This window comes from Tasmannia lanceolata, unplaced genomic scaffold (assembly GCF_043159265.1).
Source record: "Tasmannia lanceolata isolate RefF3 unplaced genomic scaffold, GAP_Taslan_0.1 ptg000005l, whole genome shotgun sequence".
In the NCBI taxonomy this organism is placed as follows: domain Eukaryota; kingdom Viridiplantae; phylum Streptophyta; class Magnoliopsida; order Canellales; family Winteraceae; genus Tasmannia; species Tasmannia lanceolata.
Window position 1 is genome coordinate 16534587 of NW_027518682.1, and position 16571 is coordinate 16551157.

The following is a 16571-nucleotide window of genomic DNA, read 5'->3' on the forward strand; positions in this document are numbered from 1 at the left end:
TATATATATAAAATACTTTTGTCACACCACGTGTGATAGCCGCCGCACACTCATAGGGTCGCCCTCACAAGCATGCAAGGCATATCTCCTTTCCAACATACTGAGCTACTAACAAAAATTGTAAAAAAAAAAAGCTTAATTAGACCATAAATCTAAGTATAATTTGGATTGTTCATAATCAACTCCAATTCCATCGCTAATGTTCGTTAAAATTACCTCAAGTAAAATGTCTGAGTAAAATTGAAATAAATATGACTAAGTCTATAAATAAGTTCCACTTCCGGATCCTCTTGCTCCGAAGATCCAATGACTATAAGCCTACTGCTCCTCTGTATTTGAAAATTGTTGACCACATAATGAGCTTATAGTCCAGCAAGTTGTCAAATCCCATGCCAGCTAATAGAAACCACATAACACACATATAGAAAAGGAATTACCATGCTAGAGAAACTCAGTTCATGCATTATATTTGAAGAAGAAGAACAAGCATTTTGAATGCCATAAATCAGTTTGTGCAATATAGTTGAAGAAGAACAACAAGCATAGCAAATACCATAAATTCTCATGGATAAGCAGGGTACTTTTTAGTGAAATGATCGGTTCAAATAACTCGGTTTATCAACTCAGTTTAATATAACCAGTTTTATAAAAGGGTGCTCGTTTGTATTCTTTGTCGCCAATTTCCATCCTTATTGGCAAGTCGTGTACCCAAAGCGAATCACATGTTGTAGGATCGTGGCCCTTAGTAACTATCCCAAAAGCAGTTGCTGATGGAAAAGGCACTACAATTATCTTCTTAAGAGTCCAGACGAGGAGGCATTGCTGGCACAAGGCCTAGGACCACGCTAGAACTCGAACCTGAGACCTGGCTCTGATATCACTTGTAGGATCGTGGCGCTTACTAACTATCCCAACCTACAACATCAAAGCAAAGCAGAAAAAATGAAAAAATTATAAAAGAAAAACAGTCATGGCAACAACAAATTAATCAAGAGCAGAACAAAACAGTTGGTAATTGAAACATCCTCAATAGTGAGCTGATCAAGCAAAACTTCAATAGTTTTTATCTTAACATGTATCTGTTCCTTGGGTAGGATGGGTTCTTGCAAATTATTCCAGCGCTGGAACTCTTATGCCCCTCTCTGTAGTGGAAGAAATATAAGAACACCTGCAACTGCGCCCCCTTATAACGTGATTTGACGTGAACAGTGGGCAACTTTTAATGCTTTTTTGGATACAACTGCAGCCCATTTTGGATACAAATTCTGCCCTGCAAGCCCTCAGCCAAAATTCTGCTCATAGTTGAAGCCGGCCCTTAATGAATTCAAAATCAACTCTGATGCATCTCTACGGTCCACAGGAGGAAGTGTTGGAGGCATCATCAGAAACCATGAAGGCATGATCATTAGCATCTTCTCCTGTGATGATGATATGGACGAAATATATGAGTTGGAGTTTTTAGCCATTAAGATTGGCATAGATTTGGCAAAAAATTTGAAGTTTAAGAAGATTTGGGTGGAATCTGATTCGAAACTTGCTGTGGATATCATCCTTGGATCAGTTAACATCCTCTGGAAGCTGCTTAACCTCTTTGCTGAGATCACTCGCACATTAAGCTGCTTCTCCTCCTGGAAAATCACCCACATCTGGCGCGAGGGAAATGCTCCTGCTGATATCCTATCCAAGAGATGCTTCCCTTTTAAAGGCATCCCCATTCCTCTTTTCCTCTCCCCTCCAACATTGCTGCAATGTATTACCTCTGATCGTGAAGGGATTGAATATCGGAGATTGTAATGCACCCTTTTTGGCCCTGCTAGGCCCTTCTTTTGTATGCCTTCGGGCCCTATATGTTCCTCTTTATATTTTTCTTATATTCTGGTCAGGGTCTTGCCTAACCCCAGCTTACTGATAAAAAAAAAATTTTAATGCTTTTTGACGTCAAATCACTTTAAACGGGGCGCGCATGCGTAATGCGGGGCGGGGGTGAAAATATCATCGCCCTTTTCTAATTGTGTGTTAAAAGTTTTTTTTTTTTTTATGGTTAAGCTGGGGTTAGGCAGGACCCCGACCGGATATATTAATAAAGACAACAAAAGGATTACATGAAGCTCGAGAACAAACCTGAGGGGAAAACAAAGGAAAATACAAGCCAAAACAAGCATAAGGCCCCACAAGAAAACAAACCCAAAGATAAGGGAAAACAGAAACTACAACACCATACAACTGAACTCATGAAAAGAAATCAGCGCTCTAATCACAGAGAGAGATTGATCAGCCTAATCACAAGCTCCTCCCAAGGGATAATTTGGAGAGGGAAGGAATGCCACAGGTTGGCAGGGAGAGGAAGGCAAGAAAGGGCGACTTGCCTTTCTCCCTACGAACATTTTGCCATGGTCTCTGATCTGAATTTGGAGAGCTTTCATCTTGAACAACTTGATGCTGAAAGCCATCAATAGAGGGAGGCGGATCAGAGTCAGGGACATCGAGAGCAGCAAACCGATTGCCATGAACAGGGAGATGGGGAGGGGTTACCTTGCGGCCAATGGGCATCCCAATTGAGTGCATTCTTTTTGGTTCACGCTGAATGGAAGAAGAGTTGGAACCTGTAATTTTTCCTTTGACAGCGACCAGGACATTCGAATCATCCTTTTCCTTTTGTTTAGATTTCCAGGCTTGTCTTGAAGACTTGCTGTAGCTTCTTTGATTTTCAGTATAGAGGTTGCAACTATCTGTCCCTTGCAATTCTCACATTACTTCTCTTTCTTAATTAATTTTTAAGTAAATGGCGAAGACATTTTCAGATTTTATATTGGGTAAAATTTTCAGATTTTAAATTGGGTAAGTGTGGATATATTTATTTTAGGGCGCTGATATTCTCCCCCCTGACGGCTGGTTAACGTTTTCCCACCATTTGACCGGTCTCTCTCTCTCTCTCTCACTCTCTCTCTCACTCTCTCTCTCTCTCTCTCTCTCTCCCCACACACACACACAACACGAACAGTTGGTGGGCCCATCTTTGAACAACGTAGGCACCACACCATAGGATAATCCAAACCGTCCATTTGATGGGCCATAAACGTAAATAGGTTGCGTCCCAAAATATTATTTCTGTAGGCCGATCCTAGCCCTCCGATCTATATAGAAATTATATCTTATTGTGGACCCCGATCCGAGAGAGGCGGGGGGACGTGCCCCCACGCGAGTCTCAGGATCATCCACGTGAAGGAGAGCTCCGCCAAGGAACTCTCGAAAGAGTGCCCCTCACAGCATGAGCGGCGATGTGAAGTGAGATACCTCTCGATTCGGGGACTAGCCCGGATTCGAGACGCACCTTAAACAAAGAAAGAGTCGCCATCCAAGGAAGTGGGCCCTGGATCCCATGCTGTGCTCTGTCGCAACAGATAACCAGAGATACAAAGGGTCCGTGCCTGATGACGAATGGGGAAGGGGTTAGGCGCCCCCAATTCGCCCAAGTGCAAGCACCTGGTCTCTTATGCCATTTATTATTAACTTTGAAGAGTTTTGGGCAAAAATCATGTGAAATGGGAACCATCATCCCCGAGATAACGTCTATCTAAGCATGCATGACCCGGGGATGGGCAAAGAAAGTGAACATCCAAATCCTAACTCATCGCATCTAATCCTAACTCATCACATCTAAGAAAGCAATAAACAATCGCATGCATAGCTACAGCTAAACAGATAATGACAGATATAATGAGATAAGGAAAGCAAATATCTAAGTTTAGACAGATAATCAAGCTAAGACGAATGGATAAACGCTATAGCTAAGCAATCAAAGCAGTAAGGTAAACACACTAGCATGCGAGCCTATGCAAGAGATAAGACTAACAAAATGGCAATCGATCGCACGCTAGAAGAACAAACAAACTAGAATGCATAAGAAATCTAAGATAAGCGCACAGCAAGCTAAAAGGTGTAAGAAAAGAAAGAAATCGAAAAATCAACGGCACGTGAGAACCAAAATGCCAGGGGAAAGAAGATGGAACACACGATAGGCTCAGAGGGCGATTCAAAAGGAATCAAGCCCAGCGATCCTAATCTGCTGAAGATCGGACAAGTCTCGCGATCGTCATAACCTATCGTTGGGCTCAGCGAGGGCAATCCCTGTAAAGGGGCCACGCTACGTCATCGCCCGTCCCAAAACCCGATAAAACATCAGAAAACCGATGGAAACCGAAAATCACGATGAAAACCGAAAATGGAATGAAAAGAGGGCTCCGAGTGACCGGGCAATCGCCATCCTTGCCCATTTTTTCTTTTGTTTTGAAATGTTTGAAAATATTTATTAAAAATGTTTGACTGAACTTGGGTGGACGAAAAGATGAGAAATGTTTGTAAAATGGTGATTTAAAAAAAAGGTGACTGGACTCAGGATGCCAGCAGCACGCCTGAGCTGCCTACGTACCCCTCAGCTAGGGATCAAGCCATCCGTAGTTCGGACTTGACTACTCCTAATGACTCGAGATTTTGAGATCTTTGATTTTTTAGATGTTTTTTTGAATTTTCAAGTGTTTTTGAAATGTTTTAGTGTTTTTTGGAATTTTTGACATAAGAGGAACAAAATCCTATCATCATAAAGGGATGACAGACTCCCGAATATCCCGCAAAGGTCGGACGGCATCATATGCTTTGCGGGGGAAAAAGACAGAAACACGACTCTGCAAGGGTTGGACAGCATCCTATACCTTGCAGGAGCGGACAAAATCACATGACTTGATGAGGGGATGGACAGAAGCCTAACCCCAACGATGATAGGACAGACTCCTGAAAGACTGAAGGACTGACTCCTATGCTGAAGACTGACTCTGAAAGATGGAAGGACGGAATCCTAAATTTTATGAAGGGATAGGACAGAATCCTAAACTCTACAGGGGTAGGACAGATACCTAAACCCTAGGATGGTAAGACTGACTCCTAAACTCTCTAGGACTGACTCTAAAGAGGAAGAAATCCCTTAACCTGCGAAAACTCTAAGGCAGGAAGGGAAGGGGGTTGGCTCAAGAAGCATTCCGTCATAGCCCTAGCCCGAGAAGGAGTTTCTGAAAAGGCGATGGAAATCCTGAAGAACCGAAGAAAACCCTGAACACAGATAATAACTTTCAATACTACTAGACATAGAACCGAAGGACATGCATATGATGGCAAAAGTTAGCAAATTAGTGTAGGCATGAGAACACACATCCCAAAAGAGACAGGTACATGGTAGTATAGATGGTTTTCTCATCCTAACAATTTAAAGGCAAAATATTATGACTTCAAATAATAGAGCCTCAAATCACAATCGGCACATCTAAGATGGCCCAAGAAAACTCAAATAAATGTTCGACACTTAGAGGCTTTTAATCAAACAGATTATGGACATACATAAAGCACACACCAATCATTTGTTGTTTTTCAAGACCAAAACAAAATAACGCGGAATTAAGACCATCAGAAATGAAAGAAACAGAAAGAGAAATAGAGAGTACCAAGAATGAAATGAAGGAAGAGATTGGGAGAATTACTTGAAATTGGAGCCTTGTAGGTTCAAGCTTTTGCTCCTCCTTTCTTCTTCTTCTTCTTCTGAATTGGGCAGAGACGGCGGATCGGGGCGAAATTGCCAGAGATGATGACGGATCGAATTTGGGGCGTAGATCAACGGAGAGTGGGATCGTGACTGCAAATGGAGGAAGACCCAAGTGGGTTTGATGGGTAAAAGAAAATGGTGGTAGGGTCGGTGGCCGGAGCAAATGGTTGGCAAGACCGGGGCCGAAGAAGACAACCCCCAATCTCTCTCTCTGTGTATATATATATATATATATATATATATAAATATATATATATATATATATATATATCTCCCTCTCTCTCTCTCTCTCTCTTCTTTTCTTTTTTGGTTTGGAAAATGGCAGATGGAGGTTTTTTAAAGGGAGGAAATGGTGAAGATAATGGGTTTTGGGGGGGAGGAGTTGCAGAGGTATGAGGGGTGGGAGAAAATGGATTTGAGTGGAGGCGGTGGTCGGTCGGAGATGGCCGAGGATGGGTTTTGCCGGCGACCGACGAGGAGGGTCGGAGAAATGGTGGCCGGAGATGAGGTTTCTTGGAATCAATGGAGGAAATGAAGTGGGTTTCGAGGGGAGTAAGAGTAGAGAGGATGAAGTGGGAGATGAACAGACGAGGTAGCGTTGGGTGGATTTCGGTTTTTTTTATTTTTCGAAGTGGGTTTGGAGATGGGTTTTGGGTAGAGATGGGGGTGGAGAGGGGTTTGAAGGTGGAAAATGGAGGGGATAGAATGAGGGAGATGGTGGCTTGGATTTCGGTGGGTTGGTGGCCGGAGATGGGTTTGGCCTCACCGGATTCCGGCTGGCGGTGGAGGTTGCAGAGAGAGAGGGGTTTAAATGGTGGATCTAAGTGAAGATGAAGGCAAAGCTGAGAGAGATTGTGTAGGTGGAGGTTGGGACGAAAATGAGGAGGAGGGGGGAGGTGGCTGGCCGGAGGTGCTTGGGTGGTGGCGAAATGGGTTTTGGAATGGGGTGAGAGGCTTGAGGTTTAATGGGGGTTGGGGAAAGTAATGAGGTGGAGGAGAGGGTTTGGGTGGAGTTCGGTGGCCGGCCGGAGTTGGGTGGGTTGTGGAGAGGCTTGGTGGGTTGTGGAGAGGCTTGCCGGATTCCGGCAAGCTCGCCGGAGAAGAAGGAGAAGAGAAAAGAAATGGGGAGAATGAGGTGGGAGATGGAGGTGGATTTTAGGTGGGTTGTTGGGAGCCGGATCCTTGCCGGATTCCGGTTAGGGTGGCCAAGGAAGATGGAGATGGGGTTTTAATGGTTCCAAGAGGATGGAGGTAGCGGCGGCCATGGAGGAGGAGGAGAAGGGCGGTGGCGAGGTGAATATGGGTTACGGTGGCTGATGGTGGTTGCAGAGGTGGTGGTGGCAATGGGGCTGTAAATCCCTCCCTTCTCCCTCAATCTCTCCCTCTGATCTCTCTTCTCCACCCTTGCGGCTGCCCTCTCTCGAGAGGAAGAAAAACCCAAAAAAAAAATCGATCTCCTTCTTGATGCCCTAGTTGCGTGGGATATGGGGAAATGAAATATTCATGCCCCCATTCATCCCTTGGACAACCCTCTTCAAGTGTATTTATGACTACTCTTTTTAACTACGAGGGGTGGTCTGGGTGAATAGAAGAGGAAGGAATATCAATGGGGTTTAGGGATACTGGGGCTTTCAGAGTATTTTCGGAAATGATTTTCAAGCGGGCATTTTTGGATTTTTCAGGCTTTTCTGTAATTGGATCTCAAGTCCTAGAAATTTCGGGAATCGGTTTAGGGATTTATTTGATTTTTTTTTTAGAATATTGGGGTCAGGTCAAAATGGGGTGTCTACACTTATGCAACCTCTATAGATTGTAGGGTTGTGATCATCCTACGGAAATGATTTTTGGGGCACAACCTATTTACAATGTGGCCCATCAAATGGATGGCTCGGATCATCCTATGGTCTGGACGGTACCCTTCATTTTCAAAAATATGGGTGGGGCCTAAATTGGTACGAACCACACCATAGGATAATCCAAACCATGGACGGCTTGGATCATCCTATGTTGAGGATGGTACGCTTCAATTTAAAAAATATCGGTGGGGCCTATGATTGGGCTTTAATGTTAGTGTATGACCAACTCCATAGGATTATCCAAACCATGGACGGCTTGGATCATCCTATGTTGTGGACGGGCATTAATGTTATTGTACGACCACAGGATGATCCAAACCATTCATTTGATGGGCCAACCCTTTTGGGGGCACAACCCATTGACGTTATGGCCTATCAAATGGACTGCTCGGATCATCCTATGGTCTTGACGGTACACTTCATTTTAAAAAATATGTGTGGGGCCTAAATTGACCCTTAATGTTACTGTACGAACCACACCATAGGATGATCCAAACTATGGACGGCTTGGATCATCCTATGTTGTGGACAGTACGTTTCAATTTGAAAAGATATCGGTGGGGCCTACGATTGGGCCTTAATGTTACTGTACGACCAACTCCATAGGATTACCCAAACCATGGACGGCTTGGATTGTCCTATGTTGTGGACGGGCCTTAATGTTACATTACGACCAACTCCATAGAATGATCCAAACCATTCATTTGATGGGCCACAATGTAAATAGGTTGTGCCCCAAAAATCATTTCCATAGAATGATCACAACCCTACAATCTATAGAGGTTGCATAGGATGTAGTTTCTATTTAGATCGGAGGGCTAGGATCAGCCTATGGAAATGATATTTTGGGTTGCGTTTATGGCCCATCAAATGGACGGTATGGATTATCTATGGTGTGGTACGTTTATGGCCCATCAAATGGACGGTTTGGATTATCTATGGTGTGGTATGGGCGGGGCCTATGTTGTTCAAAGATGGGCCCACGATTCCACCAACGGTTTCTGTTGGGCCCACCAACTGTTCCTGTTTTGTGTGTGGGGACTGTGGAGAGAGAGAGAGAGAGAGAGAGAGAGAGAGAGGTCAAAAGGTGGGAAATTTAACGTTAGCCAGCCATCGAAGGGGGGGGGGGGGGATAGCCTACAGGGGGGGGGGGGGGAATATCAGCGCCCTTATTTTAAGGTCCATCTGGTCTGGGTGGGACCCCACCATTAAATATATATTGATGAGACGGTCAGGATCATCCGACTAGTTCAATCCATAGTGAACCCACATATAGAGACCACTACTTAAGGTAGTCTCGAGAGAAGTGAGAGAACTACATTGAAAGACTATAAAAGATAAGGTTCTCATTTCGTACAGAACCTTCTACACACCCCTGCCGAGGGCCATTTCTGTCTATAAAAAACGATCTCACCACTCACCTCTTCCATCGGCTTTTGAGATTTAGACGCGAAAATCACAAAGGCATGGCCTCTGATACAATCCTCCTCGACCCTTTTAGACGGTTCTTTTTCAGAGAATGGCCCACTGGATCAACGGCCCTGATGGATTGGCTGGAAACTCCCAATTCACATATTTTTAAGATCAACGTCCCTGGTATGTTACCCAAAACCCTAACCTTTTTTCTTCTTTTTTTTCATGTGTAATCAAACAATGAAAAACAGGGCGTAAAGAATAATGTTTTATATCAATCTTTTGATGATGGGTTTTTGATCTTTCATGTATTTTTTCTGTTATTTTTAGGGTTTGATAAAAATGATATAAAAATTCAATTGGAAGAGGGAAACGTGTTGCATATAAGAGGAGAATTGGGTAAAGAGGAATCAATTCCAAAAGAGGTGATATGGCACTTGGCTGAAAGGGGAAAAGGGGATTTTTCTCGAGATTTGGTTTTGCCGGAGAAGGTGAAAACTGATCAGATCAAGGCTCAAGTTGAGAATGGTGTTTTAACCATTGTGGTTCCCAGAGATATCAACCCAAAGTCGAAATCCAGGAATATTGCTGTCTCCAGCAAGCTTTGAAAATAATAAGAGAAGAGATAAACTTTGTTTTTCTAATGTTGAAATGTGATGTTGGGTCTTCAACTTTATGTAATTCTATCTAGTTTAAGGAACTAAATAATGGTGTTTTATTAGGAACAGAGCATGTAGAGAATATGGAGAAAGGGGACTTTGCTATGGCTTAGTAGTAACTTATATTACTACTTTTTTATGAGCTGAATCGTGAGCCCATTTGATTTGGATTAAGCATCTAGGATCGTTCGATCAAAGATCATGACAATGGACGTAATACACACTGGGCCCACCTATTACTTGGCATTGCATGTTCTTCAGAAAATTCAGTGGGACAACTTTGTTTGAGGATTCAAACCGTTCAGCCTCAGAGTAAATAAGATGTGCCCCAAAAATCATCTTCATCGGGATAATCCTAACCCTCCAATCCAATTCGTATAAAAATCTCTATTTGAGATGATTTTTGGGGCAAGGCTTATGTTCATGGAACAAAGTGAGCTCGGTAAAAAGTTTGTTCATATCTTTTCACATTGTTTGGGATGTAAAAAGCCATTGTTTTGTATCCATTTCCGTCAAATCTCAATGAAAGGTGCTTTAAAAAAATTCACATTTTAGGGTGTTAACCTTGTTCAAAGATCTAAACCATTCATGGTTGGGCCCATTACCTTCTGTTTGGTTGCCGGGTTTTTTTTTGTTCCTGGGAGTTTTGTGGGAGAGTAAGTTAAATTTTGGTCCCATCACATGTTTGGTTGCCTTGGTTTATTTTAATCCCACTCTTGTAACGATTACTTGTGGGGTGAATTTTTTAATCCCACTTTTGTAATGATTGCCTTTTCATCTCATCCCAAGATAACCCCAGGAACAAAAATAAGCTTGAGAAGAATTTTTTTCTACCCAACAGCTCAAGCAACCAAACAAAGGTTTTTTTTTTCGCACCATATCTCCCAGGGTATTTTTTTCTCCCACATAACCAAACATGGAATTTTTACTTTACCAGGATACTTCTAGGACTTTTTTTTTCTCACCTATCTCCCAGGGTATTTTTTTCTCCCACATAACTCCCAGGAACAAAAAAAACCCGGCAACCATACAGAGAGAGAGAGTGTGTGCATTGGTCATGGGAATAAGCATGAGTGGGGCCTACCTTGGTCAAAGATAAACGATTCAATTGTTGGCCCCACCAAGGGTTTAGAGAGAGAGAGAGAGAGACCACTGTACCACTGTACCTGTGTTGCACCGGTTGTGGCTTCACAGCCTGTGAAGGGGGAGATTTATAGCCGTCCCGTACCATAACAAAAGATAATTGGGCCCCACGCTATTAGCTGATCCAAGCTGTTCTTCTGTTTACGTAGGGCCCCGACTTAAAAAGTATGCGTCCCTAAAATAATTTCCATAGATGACCCTAAGCTCCAAATCTGTAGAGATTTAAAATAGATGGTCCATCGCAAAAGGCATTCACGGCTGGTCTGTTGCTTTTTGCGATGGACGCTAGCAAATCCCTAGATGTTATAGTATTAGAAACATCACATGGCGGAGGGTTACCATATATGGAGATGATTTTTGTGTCATTTCCTATTTAAGTTGAGGCCCAAATGAATAAATAGGAAAAGGAAAGTAAAGAAATAGAAATCTATATTCCTTGAAAAAACCAGCCACTAGGCCGCCCCAGTTGGTCCATCCCAACAAAGTGCATTTACATTGCCACAGACAACTGTAAAAAATGGCCTAGAAAAAGATAGAATTAAATGAACAATAAAAGAACTTTGTTGGGATGGACCAATCCATGGATTTCAAATCAAGAATTTTAAAATTCACAAATTTATAAATAATGCCATTTGTATAACCACGTATAGATTTGGATTTCAAATCTTTTTTTTTTTTGTTTGTTTGTTTGGATGCTCTTTGGATTTGAATTTAAAATCTAACAAAACCAAAAAGGCCTAAAATACTTGATATAGGGGCATTTCAGTCATTTTCCATGATCCAGGGGTATTCTAGTCATTTTACCCTATATGGGGTATTTTGATCATTTTTAATGTCATAAGGGTGTTTTAGTCCTTTTCCATGACTCAGGATATTTGATCATTTTCATCCGGTATAGGTGTATTCCGGCCATTTTGCATGACCCGGGGGTATTCTAGTCATTTTATCTAATATGACGCATTTTTATCTCATGAGGGTATTTTTAGTCATTTTAGTCATTTTTCATGAGCCATATGTCATTTTTACTTAATATAGGGGTATTTCGATAATTTTCCATGATCTTAGGTATTTTAGTCATTTTACCCTATATGAGGTTATTTTGATCATCTTATGTCATAAGGGTATTTTAGTCATTTTGCACGACTCAGGGTATTTTGTCATTTTTACCTGGTATAGAGGTATTTCTAGTCATTTTACCTAATATGAGGTATATTTATCATGTTTATCTCGTGATGATATTTTTAGTCATTTTAGTCAATTTTTTATGAGCCATGGGTCATTTTAGTAATTTTTCATGATACTGAGGTATTCTAGTCATTTAACCCTATATGAGGTTATTTTGATCATTCTTATGTCATAAGGGTATTTTAGTAATTTTGCACGACTCGGGGTATTTTGTTATTTTTACCTAGTATAGGGGTATTTCAGTCATTTTGCCTAACTCGTGGTTTTCTAGTCATTTTACCTAATACGATGCATTTTGATCAGTTTTTAATGTTATGTGTAGGGCTGCAACTCTGGTCGGGCGGGTCGGGTTTTGTAGAACCCAACCCTACCCGAGAAATATCTCGGGTCGGGTTTTTTCACGTTTACGCAAATTTTTAAGGAAAATTCTTGTTTGGCAATGCAACTCAACTCATAGAAGCAGAAATTACACTCACATTACACTTGAATCAAACAATGATGTAATTACACTCACATCACACTTGAATCAAACAATGCTGTAATCAAACAATGTTGTAATTACAATCAAACAATGCTGAATCAAACACTTGAATCAACTCAACTCATAGAAGCAGAAATTACACTCACATACAGTAACAGTGGGTGCGTGGGTTTTCACTTTTAACTTTGGGATAATTACATTTACACCCCCTCTAGTTTCTGACACATCCACTTCCACCCCTATAGTTTAAAACGTGACAAATACACCCCTGCAGTTTCAATTTGTTTAAGGTTTGCCCCCTCAGCTGAAGGTTCGTCCATAGATTGAAGGGTTAGGATGATCCGATGGATCTGATTTTTTGGGCACACCATATCTATGTCAGGACCCATCAAATGAACGCTTTGGATCATCCAAATAATGTGGGCCCCTATCCAAATCCAAACATTACCAAAAAATCATCCAAATAATGTGGGCCCACATTGTTTGGATGATCCAAAGCGTTCATTTGATGGGTCCTGACATAGTTAGGGTGTGCCAAAAAAATCAGCTCCATCGGATCATCCTAACCCTTCAATCTATGGATGAACCTTCAGCTGAGGGGGCCTACCTTAAACAAATTGAAACTACAAGGGTGTATTTGTCACGTTTTAAACTATAGGGTGGAAGTGGATGTGTCAGAAACTAGAGGGGGTGTAAATGTAATTATCCCTTTAACTTTTAACTAACAATAGAAAAAAATGTACATACTATAACTTATGTAACTCGGGTCGGGTCGGGTCGGGCCCCTTCAAACCCGGCTCGACCCGAGATTCATGCGGGCTTTTGAATGCTGAACCCGGCTCGACCCGAAACCCATGAAACCTGAACCCGACCCAGGCTATTTTCGGGTCGGGTCGATGCGGGTCGGGTAAAACCCGGCTCGAGTTGCAGCCCTAATTATGTGGGTATTTAAGTCATTTAACACTTTTTGGGTGCATTTTGGTCATTTTAACCCTTACGGGTCAGATTTAGATTTATAAGTAACCTTTCGCAGAAAGGATTTATAAATAAAAAAAAATGACACTACCGTGAGGAATTTGTAAGTCTTGTGGATTTCACTCAAATCTAAATCCAGATGTCATAAACGCTTGCCAAACGCCGAATTTGGATTTAAAAATTCAAATTCACTGCCAATCCAAATGCAAGGGGTACCCAAACGAGCCCTCGTGTTGCAAGATTTGACTTGATTGTCGGGGTATAAGAAACCAAAGCAAGGGCAATCAAGTTAACGGTTTTGATCAACCAAAGGTGGGACCCACTTTACACTTACAAATACCACGGTTTTAATCGTCTTTTAAGTCGAAAGCGAAGGAGAAAAGGCAGGAATCGGATCTGGTTGTAGGGCTAGGGTTTGTTCAAGAGAAGAAGAAGAAACTCCGAATAGGGTTTCTTGAGAGAGACAATCTAGTTCTAGGTTTTCTAGGGTTTTCCGATCGGAAAAGCAAGAATCGGTTCTGGTTCTAGGGTTAGGGTTTCTTCAAACAGAAAAGGAGAAGAAACTCCGATCTAGGGTTTCTTGAAAGATCCTATCTTCTTCAAGGTTTTTCTAGGGTTTTTGGATCCAAAAAATGGCGTTGGAATGGGTGCTTCTAGGGTACGTCGCGGGAGCCGAAGCCATCATGCTCCTGTTACTGACTTTACCAGGCCTCGATCCCCTCCGTAAGGGTCTGATCGCTGTAACCCATAACGCTCTCAAACCCCTTCTTTCCGTGGTCCCATTTTGCCTGTTCTTGCTCATGGATATCTACTGGAAGTACGAGACGAGACCCACTTGCGAAGGACAATCGTGCACTCCCACTGAGCATATTCGCCACGAGAAATCTATCATGAAGAGCCAACGCAATGCGCTCTTGATCGCCGCAGCTCTCATCTTCTATTGGCTTCTTTTCTCCGTTACGAATCTCGTTGTTAGGCTCCAGAAGCTCAATCAGCGTGTGGAAAAGCTCAAGAATCAGGATTGATGGAATGAGTTAGGGTTTGTTTTACTGTTTGTCATTTACGCTTTTCCTTTTTTGTTTTGATTTCAGTTTCTAAGGTGATTTTATGTTGTCGTGGATTTGTTCTCTTGACTTGTGTACTTGAGATCTATGCATCTTAAATGAGATCGGTAAGATCGAGTTTTGTTTGCACTGGGAACATATCATTGTTGAGATTCTGTGTAGTTCTTTCTCTATCCATCAATCTGTTTTTGTTGGTATGACTGCAATTTGTCTTTTTATGATTTGTTTTTTTCAATAAAAATAGTGTCGATGGTATTGCATTACTTTATGATGCATTGGCTGTTTGTTTGTAAGTGTGCTAGTTTGGTTAGCAAGTGTTGGAAAACCATATCCAATCAATCTCATCTTGTTTTGTTATGTTCCAAGCCAAATCAGGAACCGTTTGTGTTATTTCCCCAATCTGGTAGTCCGTGCTTGCAGTGATCAAATATGGTGATTTTTCTGGTGTTAGAATTCTACAATGGACTGGAATCTAATGTACCTTGGTAATTGTTTGTTGTCTTGGATTTGTTCTCTTGACAAAAGCTCCTCGAGACTTTTAAATAATCTTACCCATAATCTTCTTCAGACATAAAGTGAGAATTTTTGCGAACTTGTAAATACTCCTCCAGCATATTGAGCTTTCTGAAGTATTTATTTACCTTCTTTCTTACCATTTTTTTTTTCAAATTAGAGCTAAGAAAGTTGTAATCTAGCTTTTGTTAATTCTAGCTCTCATGAAATTCCTTCATAACATCCATTGCATCCAGTTTTTTTGTCCTCCGACATCTCTTGATAGAAGGAAAAAGTGACACTGTCGAGTTCCTTTTCAATGGAAAAACCCCTTCTGGCCTCATATTTGGTAAATTGTTTTTCAAGTGTAGTCACCGTATCATTAGATATGGAATCAAAGTTGATATTATCAATGCTAGGCCTCCAATGGTTCCCCCTCATTAAAATGACATATAGTTCACAATATCCTGTTCGATAATAGTCTTATCTTCCATGACATGGTTATACACCATAAGAGATTGGATAGCATTTCTTCTTCTTCTTGCAGTTGCAATTCTATGAAAAAATAGTGTTTTTATTACTGTCTTTCAGACAGAGTGCCTTGGATCTTTGTCTCCATTTAGTCTCATTCTGTCTGAGATTTGTCTTTAATTTGTAGAGATAGTTGGGCAGATTTGTTGATTATTTTTCACTGCTTCCCTTGATCACTCCTTATTGAGATCAGCTAACATATTTTGAAGCTTTTCCTTCTATTTTGCATTATCTCTTATACCCTGCTGTTTTTCCAGATTTGGTAGGAAGGGGTTTCAGATCGGTTTCATGGATCCAATCTCTTATACTTTCTTTTAAAAGTTTTAGCTTCCTACCAAATCTGAAACCGATCCATTATCAAATATTTGATCCCACTCCATGGATAGCTGGAATCTCTCCAATCTGGCCAGAATATGGTTCATTATTTTGTATGTCCATGCATAATTTGACCCTACAAGAGGTAAATCAATCAGCTTATAGTTGTTTATGAAAGTTGAATTGTTTCATACTAGACTTTCCTACTGCTATTCTTTTCATCAATCCGTGAATCTGATTGTGTTGAAATCACCTCCAGCCACCAGGATTTAACATTCCGATTAACCGCTTCTTCAAGCTCATATCAAAATAATCTCTACTGTCTGGTTTATTAGGTCCATAAACACTGGCTGAAAGTTTCCAAGATAGGCTCAACTATATGTCCTTAAAAACAACAGTGAGCTCAAATCTTCCCTTAAGCTTCTCAACCATTTCCCATCTATTTGTATTACAAAGGATTGAAGTACCTCCAGAGGATTCCCTACTACGAATAGAAACCATACTAGCCTGATTGTTAGCCCCTATAAAAATAGCCAAAAATGTTTAGAGAAGTCTGAAAATTTGGTATCTTGAAGAAACAGGATGTCAATATTCCTCCAAGACACCACCTATCTTACCAATCTAGTTCTCTCCTCTGCCCCAGACCCCTTACATTCCTTGGTATCATTTTGATTCCATGCATTTGTCACCGTTCCTTCCTTTCTTTACCTCTATTGCATCTCCATCTTTTTTCATAGTTCCCTATAGTACTAAGATATCTCATTTCTCTTTCAAGTTTGCTAGCCATGGTCTTCCTTCTCTTTTGGTTGGGTTGAGTTACCTCATCTCTTTCGTATGCATAGCAAAACAGTCTTGTTACCCCCATGT

At 41.3% G+C, this 16571-nt stretch overlaps 2 protein-coding genes across 2 annotated transcripts; both read left to right on the top strand.

Annotated features, from left to right (window-relative positions):
• Positions 1 to 8804: 8804 nt before the first annotated feature.
• Positions 8805 to 9666, top strand: LOC143876716 (HSP20-like chaperones superfamily protein). Its single transcript, XM_077378410.1, has 2 exons — positions 8805 to 9042; positions 9190 to 9666. Exons 1-2 carry the CDS (start codon positions 8913 to 8915, stop codon positions 9465 to 9467), a joined length of 408 nt encoding a protein of 135 aa, XP_077234525.1. The 5' UTR covers positions 8805 to 8912; the 3' UTR covers positions 9468 to 9666.
• Positions 9667 to 13646: 3980 nt separating this feature from the next.
• Positions 13647 to 14563, top strand: LOC143876717 (uncharacterized). Its single transcript, XM_077378411.1, has one exon. It carries the CDS (start codon positions 13935 to 13937, stop codon positions 14325 to 14327), a length of 393 nt encoding a protein of 130 aa, XP_077234526.1. The 5' UTR covers positions 13647 to 13934; the 3' UTR covers positions 14328 to 14563.
• Positions 14564 to 16571: the final 2008 nt, after the last annotated feature.

Bases quoted from the DNA above. Each gene is read 5' to 3' on its own strand.
- LOC143876716 (XM_077378410.1), top strand. From the start codon at position 8,913: ATGGCCTCTGATACAATCCTCCTCGACCCTTTTAGACGGTTCTTTTTC. The intron at 9,043-9,189 runs GTATGTTACCCA...TGTTATTTTTAG, and splicing joins TTTTAAGATCAACGTCCCTG to GGTTTGATAAAAATGATATA.
- LOC143876717 (XM_077378411.1), top strand. From the start codon at position 13,935: ATGGCGTTGGAATGGGTGCTTCTAGGGTACGTCGCGGGAGCCGAAGCC.